This window comes from Plecotus auritus, assembly GCF_963455305.1.
Source record: "Plecotus auritus genome assembly, chromosome: 1".
NCBI classification, from domain to species: Eukaryota; Metazoa; Chordata; class Mammalia; order Chiroptera; family Vespertilionidae; genus Plecotus; species Plecotus auritus.
In genome coordinates this window covers 36,271,125-36,283,439 of record NC_137770.1, presented here as the reverse complement: position 1 = coordinate 36,283,439, position 12,315 = coordinate 36,271,125, and the positions used below count along the sequence as shown (strand labels likewise).

Sequence of the window (12,315 nt, the reverse complement as noted above, 5' to 3'; positions counted from 1 at the left end):
CTTTCTCTTTTATTAGTGTGTGTGTGTGTATGTATGTGTGTGTGTGTGTGTGTGTGTGTGTGTATATATATATATATATACATATATATATATATATATATATATATATGTATAATTTGTTAATCCTCACCCAAGGATATTTTTTCCATTGCTTTTCAGAGAGAGTGGAAAGGAGGGAGGGAAGGGTAGAGATAGATAGATAAAGAGCAATTGGTTGCCTCCCACACTCACCCTGACCGGGTCTGGGGATTGAACCTGCAACCCAGGTACATGCTCTTGACCAGGAATCAAACCTGGAACCCTTCAGTGTGTGGGCTGATGCTCTAACCACTGAGCACCACCAGGGCCACACTCGCTATCATTCTTAATCCTGAAATCCCTTCAAAGTCAGGACAAAATAAGGCTCTCACGAGCATCTCTTATTCAACATTAGGCTCGAGGCTGAAGGCAATGCAATAGAATAAGAAAAAATATCTGGTTATCTACATAAAAATACAAGAAAATCTACAAATTTAAACCAAGGTGTTTCTTATACAAAATCAATTGTTTTCTAATATATCAGGAACAATTAGAAAGTAGAGTTTTTAAACATCACTATTTACATCAGCAACAAAATATCTAAGCTATACATATACATATATATATATATATATATATATATATATATATGATAACAATAAAATGAGTATGAAAATTATGGAAAAATTATAAAACTTTCTAAAACACACAAAAGGAAACTAAATATGCAAGAGCCAGTTAAACCAAACAAAATCTTAGAATAACTTGGTTTTTAAAAAGATGATAGAGGGATTCTTTTTAGCAGATATCAAGACATATTATGAAATGATGATAATAAATATTATCAGACTTAGGGAAAGACACTCAAACTTAGAAACTTGATATCTGACAGACATATTACAAACCAGCAGGGAGATAATGTGCTGCTTAATGAATAATGCTTCCCATATGGAAAAATAATTAGACCTCTATTCACACCACACACAAAGATCAATTTCAGTGGATTAAAAATTAAATGTGGTAAGTCAGAGAAGAACAAATAGGGTATGATTTCACTTACATGTGGTATCTTTTTTTTTTAAAGGTAGATACAGAGAACAGATTGGTGGTTTCCAGAGGTGGGAGATGTGAGGGATAAAATGGTCAAAAGGTACAAACTCTCAGCTATAAGATAAATAAGTCCTGGGGATATAATATTCAGCATGGTAACTATAGTTAACATACTGTATTATATGTTTGGAAGCTGCTAAGAGAGTAGATCTTAAAAGTTCTCATCACAAGAAAAAGAATTTGTAACTATATGTGATCATGGATAACTAAACTTACCCATGGGTAATCATCCTATATAATTAAAGACTAATATGCAAATCGACCAAATGGTGGAACGACCAGTTGCTATGATGCACACTGACCACCAGGGGGCAGATGTTCAATGCAAGATCTGCCCTTTCATGGTCAGTGCACTCCCACAGGGGGAGTGCTGCTCAGCCAGAAGCTGGACTCATGGCTGGTAAGCGCAGCGGCAGTGGCAGGAGCCTCTCCCGCCTCCATGGCAGTGCTAAGGATGTCTGACTGGTGGCTTAGGCGTGCTCCCTGCAGGGACCAGGCCCAAGCCGTCAGTCAGACATCCCCTGAGGGCTCTCAGACTGCAAGAGGACACAGGCTGGGCTGAGGGACACCACCCCAAGTGCACACATTTTGTGCACCGGGCCTCTAGTCTATCTATATATATAAAAGCCTAAGTGACCAAATGACTGAATGACCGAACGACTGGTTGACCAGTTGCTATGATGCGCACTGACCACCAAGGGGCAGACACTCAATGCGGAAAATACCCCCTGGTGGTCAGTGTGCTCCCACAGCCAACCTCCTGCAGTCAGCCAACCTCCCGTGGTCCCTCCCCCCACCTGACAATTCCCCCTATTGGCCCCGATCGGGGCAGGGGGCTGGCCAGCCAACCTCCCGTGGTCCCTCACCCTGGCCGGCCAATCTCCTTCGGTCCCTCTCCCCAGCCGGCCAACCTTCTGCAGTCCCTCCCTGTGGCTGGCTGTCCCCCATCACGTCCCCTGATTGGCCCTGATCGCTGGCTAGGCCGAGGGACCCCACCCGTGCATGAATTCATGCACCGGGCCTCTAGTTTCACTATATATACATATGTCAAATTATTATGTTTTACACCTGAAACTAACAATGTTATAAGTCAGTTATATCTAAAAAAGGTCAAATGTGAAAAACAAATTTTTAAGACTTATAGAAGAAATTACAGGAGACTATTGAATTTGGGTAGAATTTCTTAATTTTGTTTAAAAATCATCAACTAAAAATGACAACATTGATAAATTTGATGCCATAAAATTTAAAACATTTATGCTGAAAAGCGTACTATAAACAGAGCAAAAGGATAAACTGCAAGTAGGGAAAAGATACTATTAGGAAACATAACAATGATTCTGTATCTAAAATTTATAAAAGCCAGTAATTCACTCCTGGGTATATACTAGAAAGGGTCTCAAATATTGGTACAATGCAAAATACAGAAAAATGTTCCCTGAACTATTTTCAATTCTTGGTTATTATAAACAATTAAATATCCATTCATTAAAAGTAGGTATAAGTGCATTGTAGTTTATTAAACACTGTAGTTTATTAAAATAAATGAATCAGGTTTATATATCAATATAGATAATATAACAAATTTAATATCAAATGAAAAAAGCAAGTTTTGGGAAGACATAAGCTAAAATGTTAAATATTTTTTAATGTGCAAAATACTGTTAAATATATTTTGGATATCTTTACTTATATTGTGAAAATCCAACATTCATCTACTTAAAGGGTGAAAATCTAAAGACATACATGGAGGTGCTGCCAGGTGGCTCAGTTGGTTAGTGTCATTCTGATATGCCAAGGTTGTGGGTTCTATCCCAGATCAGGCCGCATAAAAAAAGCAACCAATGAATGCATAAATAAGTGGAATCAATGTTTTCCTCTGCCTCTCCCTTCCTCCCTCCCTCTCTCCACCTCCTCTCTCTCTAAAATCAATAACTAAAAATTAAAATAAAAACATACATGCAAATGATGAAGTCCAAACTCAGGATATTAGTTACCTGTAAGTGAGAAGTTGAACAGGATCAAGGAGGGATACTCAAGATTATCTTCAATCATAATATTTTATTTCATAAAAATCAAACAAAAAGCAAGAAGATCAATAGTAAATAGGACAAATACTAAATATCACAAGTCTGGGTAGGTATCTGGATATGTGTATTATTATCCTCCACTCTCCTACGCATGTTTAAAATGTTTGATCATTGTTGATAAATTCAAGGGGAAGAGGGGTTAAATGATGAAATTCCTTTCCCATGCCCAGAGAGTTGTGGTTCCCCTGCCCCCATCCTGAGGCTGAGTTTGTAGTATAAGTGGTAGACTGTCGTGCTGCAAAGGGGTAGCTTTTTGTATGGGCTATAGAAGTAGCCACTGTGGTATCACATTGATTCTTGGGAAAAATGACTTCTGAGTTCTAAGAGGTGTACTTTGTGCCGTGATACATTGAGGATGTGTGTACAAGAGCCCTCCCTTACTGCAGGGGATATGTTCCATGCTCCCCAGTGGATGCCTGAAACTATGGATAGTATACTGAACCTACATGTCCTATGTTTTTCCTATACACACATGCCTATGATTAGGCATAGTAAGAGTTTAACAAATTAGTAATAAAGTAGAACAATTAGAATAATATATATATACGTACTAGAGGCCTGGTGCACGAAATTCATGCATGGGGGGGTGGTGTCCCTCAGCCCAGGCTGCACCCTCTCCAATCTGTGACCCCTAGAGGGATGTCCAACTGCCCGTTTAGGCCCAATCCCGGGGATCGGGCCTAAACGGGGAGTCGAACATCCCTCTCACAATCCCTCTCACAATCCAGGACTGCTGGCTCCCAACTGCTCGCCTGCCTGCCTTCCTGATTGCCCCTAACCACTTCTGCTTGCCAGGCTGATCATCCCCTAACCACTCCCCTGCCAGCCTGATTGATGCCTAACTGCTCCCCTGCCAGCCTGCTTTCCCCTAACTGCCCTCCCCTGCAGGCCTGGTCACCCCTAACTGCTCTCCCCTGCAGGCCTGGTCCCCCCCCAACTGCCCTCCCCTGTAGGCTTGATCACCCCTAACTGCCCTCTCCTATAGGCCTGGTCCCCCCCAACTGCTCTCCCCTGCAGGCCTGGGTCCCTCCCAACTGCCTTTCCCTGCAGGCCTGGTCGCCCCCAACTTCCCTCCCCTGCAGGCTTGATCACCCCCAACTGCCCTCCCTTGCAGGTCTGGTCCCTCCCAACTGCCCTCCCCTGCTGGCCTGATCGCCCACAATTGCCCTCCCTTGCTGGCCATCTTGTGGTGGCCATCTTGTGTCCACATGGGGGCAGGATCTTTGACCACATGGGGGCAACCATCTTGTGTGTTGGAGTGATGGTCAATCTGCATATTAATCTTTCATTAGATAGGATAGAGGCCTGCTGCACAGGTGGGGGCCAGCTGGTTTGCCCTGAAGGGTGTCCCAGATCAGGGTGGGGGTTCCCTTGGGATGTGGGACAGCCTGGGCAAGGGGCCTGTGGTGGTTTGCAGGCTGGCCACGCCCCCTGGTGACCCAAGTGGAGGCCCTGTTATCTGGGGTTTATTTATCTTCTACAATTGAAACTTTGTAGCCTGGAGTGGAGCCAAGCCCTCTGCTTGCTCCCTGGCTGCTGCCATTTCTGTTTGGGTTTATGTATCTTCTATTATTGAAACTTTGTAGCCTTGAGCGGAGGCCTAGGCTGGCAAGGGCAGGCGGAAAGCTTGGCTTTCTCCATCGCCGGGGAAACCCAAGCTTCCCTCTTGCTCTCTGTGGTCATAGCCATCTTGGTTGGGTTTATTTGCATATTCGCTCCTGATTGGCTTGTGGGCGTGGCTTGTGAGTGTGGCTTGTGGGTGTAGCAAATTAACCATCACTCCTCACTCCGCTACACCCACCAGCCACGCCCACCAGCCAATCAGGAGAGAATATGCAAATAAACCCAACCAAGATGGCTGCAGCCACAGAGAGCAGGAGGGAGGCTTGGGTTTCCCTGGCAATGGAGGAAGCCAAGCTTTCTGCCTGCCCTTGCTGGCCCAGGCCTCCACTCCAGGCTACAAAGTTTCAATTATAGAAGATAAATAAATTCCAACAGAAATGGCGGCAGCCACAGAGCTGGAGAGAGCAGGAAGCTAGGGTTGCCCATGGCGATGGAGGAAGCCAAGCTTCTGCAGCCCTGGCCTGCTCTGGCCTCCACTTAAGGCTACAAAGTTTCAATTATAGAAGATACACAAATCCCAACAGAAATGGCTACCGCCACAGAGCGAGCAGAAGGCTTGGCTCCACTCCAGGCTACAAAGTTTCAGTTGTAGAAGTTAAATAAATCCCAGATCCCAGGGCCTCTGCTTGGGTCTCCAGGGGGCATGGCCAGCCTGCAAACCACCACAGGCCCCTCGCCCAGGCTGTCCCACATCCCAAGGGAACCCCCACCCTGATCCGGGACACCCTTCAGGGCAAACCAGCTGGCCCCCAACCATGCACCAGGCCTCTATCCTATCTAATAAAAAAGTAATATGCAAACTGACCATCACTCCAACACACAAGGTGGCTGCCCCCCATGTGGTCAAAGATCCTGCCCCCCTGTGGACACAAGATGGCCACCACAAGATGGCCAGCAAGGGAGGGCAGTTGGGAGGGACCAGGCCTGCAAGGGAGGGCAGTTGGGGGCGATCAAGCCTGCAGGGGAGGGCAGTTAGGGGTGACCCGGCTGGCAGAGGAGGGAAGTTGGGGATGACTGGGTCTGCAGGGAAGGGCAGTTGGGGGGGAATCAGGCCTGCAGGGGAGATCAGTTGGGGGGTACCAGGCCAGCAGGGGAGGGCAGTTAGGGGTGACCAGGCCTGCAGGAGAGGGCCGTTAGGGGTGACCAGGCCTGTAGGGGAAGGCAGTTAGGGGCAAACAGGTTGGCAGGGGAGCAGTTAGGCATCAATCAGGCTGGCAGGGGAGTGGTTAGGTGGTGATCAGGCTGGCAGGCAGAAGCAGTTAGGGGCAATCAGGAAGGCAAGCAGGCGAGCAGTGGGAGCCAGCAGTCCTGGATTGTGAGAGGGATGTCTGACTGCCCGTTTAGACCCGATCCCAGTGGGACAGTCAGACATCCCTCGAGGGGTTCCAGATTGGAGAGGGTGCAGGCTGGGCTGAGGGACAACCTGTCCCCCATGCACAAATTTCATGCACTGGGCCTCTAGTGTGTATATATATATATATATATATATATATATATATATATTACCTCTAGTGTGTGTGTGTGTATATATATATATATATATGTATATATACACACACTAGAGGTAGTATTTGCATATTACCTCATATATATATATTTGCATATTACCTCATATATAATATGCAAATTAGGCCAGAACTCCATAACAGGTCACGACCAGACAGGAGGATGTTGCGCATGCAGGTGAGGCCCAGAGCGGAGATGGAGCCAGAGGCAGGGGGGCCTGCCTGAGTCGACGCGGTGGCTTGGGTGGCCCTGGAGTGGACACAGGCGGGGGTCCAGGGGACGCTGCGAGTCAGGCATGGGTCCCGGCCCCTCACGGTGCTGGTCCAGCCTGACTCCCGCGGTGGCTGGTGCTGCACGAGACACCCCTGGGGTGTCTCCTCGCACGGCGGGAGGCGGGGCGCCTCCTTGTGCGATTTTAATCACACGCTGGGCCTCTAGTATACTATAATAAAAGCTATGTGAATGTGCCATTATTAAGTAAAACCAGGGTTACTTGAACACAAGCTCGGAGATATCACAACTGTGGATCAGATAATCCAGGTGGCTTCTAAGTGACTAACAGTGGGGAGTGTGTACAGCCTGGATATTGGGGACAAAAGGATGATTCCGCTTTCCTGTAGGACTGAGAGGGATGACAGGAGATTTCATCAAGATACTAAGAATGGCGTGCAATTTAAAATGTATGAATCATTTATTTCTGGAAATTTTCACTTAACATTTTCTGACCGAGGCTGACCGTGGGTAACTGAAACCATGGGAAGCAAAACCAGAGATGCGGGGACTTACTGCACTGCTACCCTTTTTCGGGCGCACGTGGCACAAGTGCGGGTCAAGCAGTTGGAGAGCCAAGTTGGTGGAATAGCATCCAGCACTATCAGGGATCATGGCCCATTCCATGTTTTGGTCATCGTTTTGAGTTCCTGGAGATACTGAGAGACTTTCTACCTCATTGTCGGAAGATAAAATACTGCTTGTTGTTGTTTTGTAAAAAGCATAATCAATTTCAAAGAATTAAAAAAGAGCTCAGTTAAGTTGTATATTTACTTCCATGGACCTTTCTCTATCCATCTGGACTGGTGCCCATCAGAATAAGTCACTGAGCCCCAAAAGACCCAGGCCCTGCTCCCCACTCGTCTACACAGCAGAATGTCCTGATCCTCTAGTCAGGCTGTTGAAAAGCAAGCACATCATTCCTGCTGATAAAGGTTCCCCTTTGAGCCAGAATGATCAGCACCATTTCCTTCCTTTGGTCAGGTGTCCGCAGACTGGATTGTTTATGAAATTATTATTTCCCCTTCTTGTCACTTACAATTCAGCTCCAGGGATGGAGGTTTGGTAGGAGGTGGCCTTTCTCATACCTAGAAAACAATCTTGCGACAGGATAAAGCTGGAAATTGCTCTCTTTGTGAAATAAGCAGGTTCTTGCTTGCAAGGTTAACCCAGTTCCCACTGCCACCCTGGCAGCAGAATTCCCAGTGCAGTTGGGTGACTGGATTGAACTTTTCCTTCAGGAATCATGTAGCTCTACAGAGGCAGCAATGCTAATGCACTCCCCCATTGTTGGTTTTCTGATAGCTTTTCCGTAAAGCAGTTTGAAGAGTGGAAAGCCCGAGTCTGAGACAGAGAAGTGTTTTCCCACCTGAAGTGTAATTTCACACCTTGTGTTTCTCAGTGGATAAGTGCACAAAACAACACATCAAACCAGGAGAGGAAAAAATCAATATAGAGAGAACACTGCACGTTGTAATTTGTTTCCCATCCTACAATGCTCTCCTCTATGTAGATTACAGAGACCTGGGTTTACGCTTGTAAAAAGTTTGACTGGTTTTAGGTGGGAAAGTGAGCAGTAAACACAAATCAGCTTTCAATCTGTACAGAATGTACAGAAAAATAGAATTTGGGAAACACCTTAACATTTGGGATTTTTTAAAAAATAGAGCATACATAAGTTAGTGGTAAAAGTCGTAGTTAAGAAAAAAGCCAAGAAATTGATAAATGATTTTACTAAAAATATAATTTTAAAAAATATATATTTTTATTTATTTCAGAGAGGAATAGAGAGGGAGAGAGAGATAGAAACATCAATGTAGAAAGAGAATCATTGATTGGCTGCCTCCTGCACACCCACCCACCCCTTACTGGGGATTGAGCCCACAACCCGGGCATGTGCCCTTGACCGGAATCAAACCCGGGACCTTTCAGTCCACAGGCCGACGCTCTATCCACTGAGCCAAACTGGCTAGGGCTAAAAATATAATTGTTTTAGGAATGATGTTCTTTGTAATGATCCTTTCAAGAATTTTAGCAAAAGTAGTAGACTATATCAGTGATTTGGATATTTCCTTTCCTTTCTATAAATGACTAAATATATGATGCTAGTTACCATTTTACAGCATACTAGTGCAAGGATTATCAAACAAGTTGCATTTTGGAAGTTTGGAAAAACTTGAGACCAAAAGAACAAAGAAAGTTGAGCATCCTGGCTAGTCATGAACATTCATTATAAAATACTTAATACTTATTGAATGTGTGCTACATGTTAGACTCTGGGCCAGGCATTGGATACAATGATAAACAAGGCAATTCCTCTTTTTTCCATTGGGGAACTGATAGTCTTGCAGACAAGTAAACAAGCAATGAAATACTGGGTGATAAGTGCTGAGAGAAGCTAAAACAGGATTAACATTTTTTTTTTCCAATTACAGTTTACAGTCAGTATTATTAGTTTCAGGCGGATTGCACAGTGGTTAGACAATCATATGCTTTACAAAGTGTTCCCCACAGTATTTCCAGTACCCACCTGGCAGCATACATGGTTATTACGATATTATTGACTGTGTTTTCTATGCTGTGATTTACATCCCCTGCCTACTTTGTGACTACCAATCTGTGCTTCTCAATCCCTCCACCTTTTCACCTTCTCCTCCAACCCTCCTCCCCTCTGGCAACCATCAGTCTGTTCTCTGTATCTATGTCTGTAAAACTTGATTTTGATGAGACCCACTGACGGGTTATCTGAACTAGGCCTGGTGGGGAGGGAGAGTGGTTAGGAAATTTGGATAAAGTAATGTCCAAACCAAACTAGTGAATAGAAGTCATGTGAAGGTGGGTATCACTTGGGATATCAGGACATGTATAACTTGTGTAAAAGTGAAAGGGAAAGAGAGCAGGTGGGTTTGGAGGGATGAAGGTAGTTCAGAATGGTTAGATTACAATTTGCAAAGGCAACAGTGGTGTGCAATAAGACTGGAAGATAAACATGACCCAAGTATTTAGTCTATACAAAGAAATTTAATTTTATCCTAAGATGAGTGGGAAGTATCGACAAGTTTGTTTTTGCTTATTAGTGAAAGTGACATGACCAGATAGGCATTTTACAAATATTGCCTTATCCAGTGACTGGTGTTCGGTGAGCAAGCATGCAGGAATGCAGATGAGAGATGCTGATGACCTGAGCTTATGGTGTACACTGAGAGTTCAGTGGCATTGGGGATGCAAAAAAGTGGGTGGATTGGGAACTATTTAAGAGCTAGAATCAATAATACTTGGTGATTCACTGGTTGGACCAGGGTGAGGAAGCCAGTCTTGTCCAAAAATGTAGTCCTGATTACTGATTTGGATCATTGAGGGGATAATGTTATGAGAGATGAGGAACAGTGGAGCAGCGAGTGTTTGAGTTGGGAACCTGATGAGTGTGAGGTGTGTGTGGGATGACCATGAAGAGAAATGTAGTATTCTGTTGGATATTGAGCTCGGGAGAGACATATGGGACAGGTTTAGTAGTTGTCATTGAAGTCAGAGTTCGTAGTTGCCATTGAGTAGATGAGACGGTCCAAAGAATACGTACACCGTGAGAAAAGAAGGGACTCTTTAACTCAGGCACAAAACAATATTGTGACAATGGAAAGGAAAACACATGTATAGAGCAAAATCTACACATTTATCTTGTTACATAAATGAAATGGGAATGAAAAACGGCATGCATGTCCGTAAACACCATTGCACGTATGGCTGTGTGTGTATATAGTACACTTCTGCATGTGTAGGGCTCCTAATGAACATTGGCAAGGTGCCCAACAGTGGGCTGCATGAAACACCATGCTTTCCAGGTAATAATCCCTTTCCTTAATCGCTCACGTAAAATATGTTAGTCCCACGGCAAGTACCAGGCCTAAGGATGCTGATCAGTATGTGAAAAGGAAAGTTTGCTGCCCATGTAAATACTACAACCAGACCAGCAAAACTGAAAGTGCTGATGTTTTCTCCTTTCCCTTGTTTTGTTTCCTTAGATACATATGGAAAGCTCTTTCTCCTCAATTCGGTGGGTCAAGAGATGTCCCGCTGCAAGACATCCATTCGGCGTGGTCAGCCCAATCCTGTCTATAAGGAGACCTTTGTTTTCCAGGTGGCTCTCTTTCAGCTCTCTGACGTCACCTTGATGACCTCCATTTACAACAGGCGCACTATGAAGCGTAAAGAGATGATTGGATGGATTGCTCTGGGCCAAAACAGTAGTGGAGAGGAGGAACAAGACCATTGGGAGGAAATGAAGGAGACCAAAGGCCAGCAGGTCTGCAGGTGGCACACCTTGCTCGAATCCTAGGTTTGCCCACAGGGGTCTCTATGCCACACCCCCCTTGGTGAGCCTAGTTGTTGACCTCTAACACCAACTCAGTGTGTGCTGGCAGGCTCTTTAAAGACAGGCTTCCAAATAGGGATTGGATTCCACTAACCACTAGGACATTCTGTGTGTGGGGGTGGGGATGCAGTGGAGGGTGGAGTTCTTTGGTTTTCTCAAGGTTTGAATTGGATTTAAGTATTGTGATTTTTTAAAAAAATTCTACATATACAGTCAACTATATGTGGGAAATGTTACCATACTTGCAAGCAGTGATGATGAGTTAATTTGTGTTAATAGGTTATTGAGGTGGTTCAGGCTGTGGAATGAAGCTTCTCCTGCTCTCTTTTCTGTTTGCTTGAAGAGTAACCTCAGATTGCAAGGGAGCTGTTAAATGTTACTATTTGTAACCACTTACGCGTATAAATCAGAATTGTCTTAATATGGTGCAAAAAAAACCTCCAAAATACAGAAACGAGTCAGACACTCAAAGAAGAATGTAACTGTCACCCATAGTCTCCTCTTTCACATTTTTCTCTTTATCGAAACCCCCCTCATTTTATTTACCTAACAAATAAATGTCCTAAACTTGCACTTATGAAAGAAATTTGTATTAATTAAATACATGTTTTTTATTGAATACATTGTGATTTCCTATGAGGTTTGGTTAGCGAAATCATTTTGAAGCTAAAAAATAGTTCAAAAAAGACTGTTGAAAGACAACTTGTCTCCTTTGAATATATGTCAAACTTGTAACTTCCAAGGTTTTTATGCTCTTTTTCTCACCCAATAAATTCTTACAGAACGAGAAGAAAACCAAAAACTACCTAGTTAAGTCATAGATTTATTGATTTTTCTGAATCTAGTGTTTTCCTTTTACATTATACTTTTTTCTATATGCAGTGACATATCCAGTCATATATTTTGAATGTACACCTGCATGTGAACTATACTTCTTATGCAGTATTTCCCATCAGTAGAGCATAGTAAATTGTAAACAACCGGTCTTTAATAGTGTCGATTCGACGGACCCTTAGAAATGAATGTGTTAAAATACCGGTGAGTGGAGAAATATTTTCAGCTTGTGTGGAATGACACTAAATTTTTCTTGGAGCATTTGATGTGCCTATAATTGTCATATTTCATGGCATTTGCAGCAACTTGTAATAGTCACTGCCTGCCTCTGGGCACGTGCCGTTTGGAACAGTGATGTTGTGTGGTTATGAGCATGAAATTTTACTTCCAACTGACGTTTACATATCTGTGCAGTGCATGTTTATTTCATTTTTCTTAGCTCTGAGCCCTTAATTTCAATTACTTTAAATCGGCTGTAATAGAAAAAAGGGAAGG

At 43.8% G+C, this 12,315-nt stretch overlaps 1 protein-coding gene across 2 annotated transcripts in view; it reads left to right on the top strand.

Moving 5' to 3' along the window:
- SYT16 (synaptotagmin 16) overlaps positions 1 to 11,781 on the top strand; it is a gene marked incomplete at its 5' end in the record, with an annotated part of 254,269 nt that extends 242,488 nt beyond the window's left edge. For both annotated transcript variants that reach the window (XM_080679475.1, XM_080679474.1), the window contains one exon: positions 10,637 to 11,781. In XM_080679475.1, coding sequence (XP_080535601.1) covers positions 10,637 to 10,950 — 314 coding nt within the window. In that variant the 3' untranslated portion in view covers positions 10,951 to 11,781. The remainder of the gene's footprint in view (positions 1 to 10,636) is intronic.
- Positions 11,782 to 12,315: the final 534 nt, after the last annotated feature.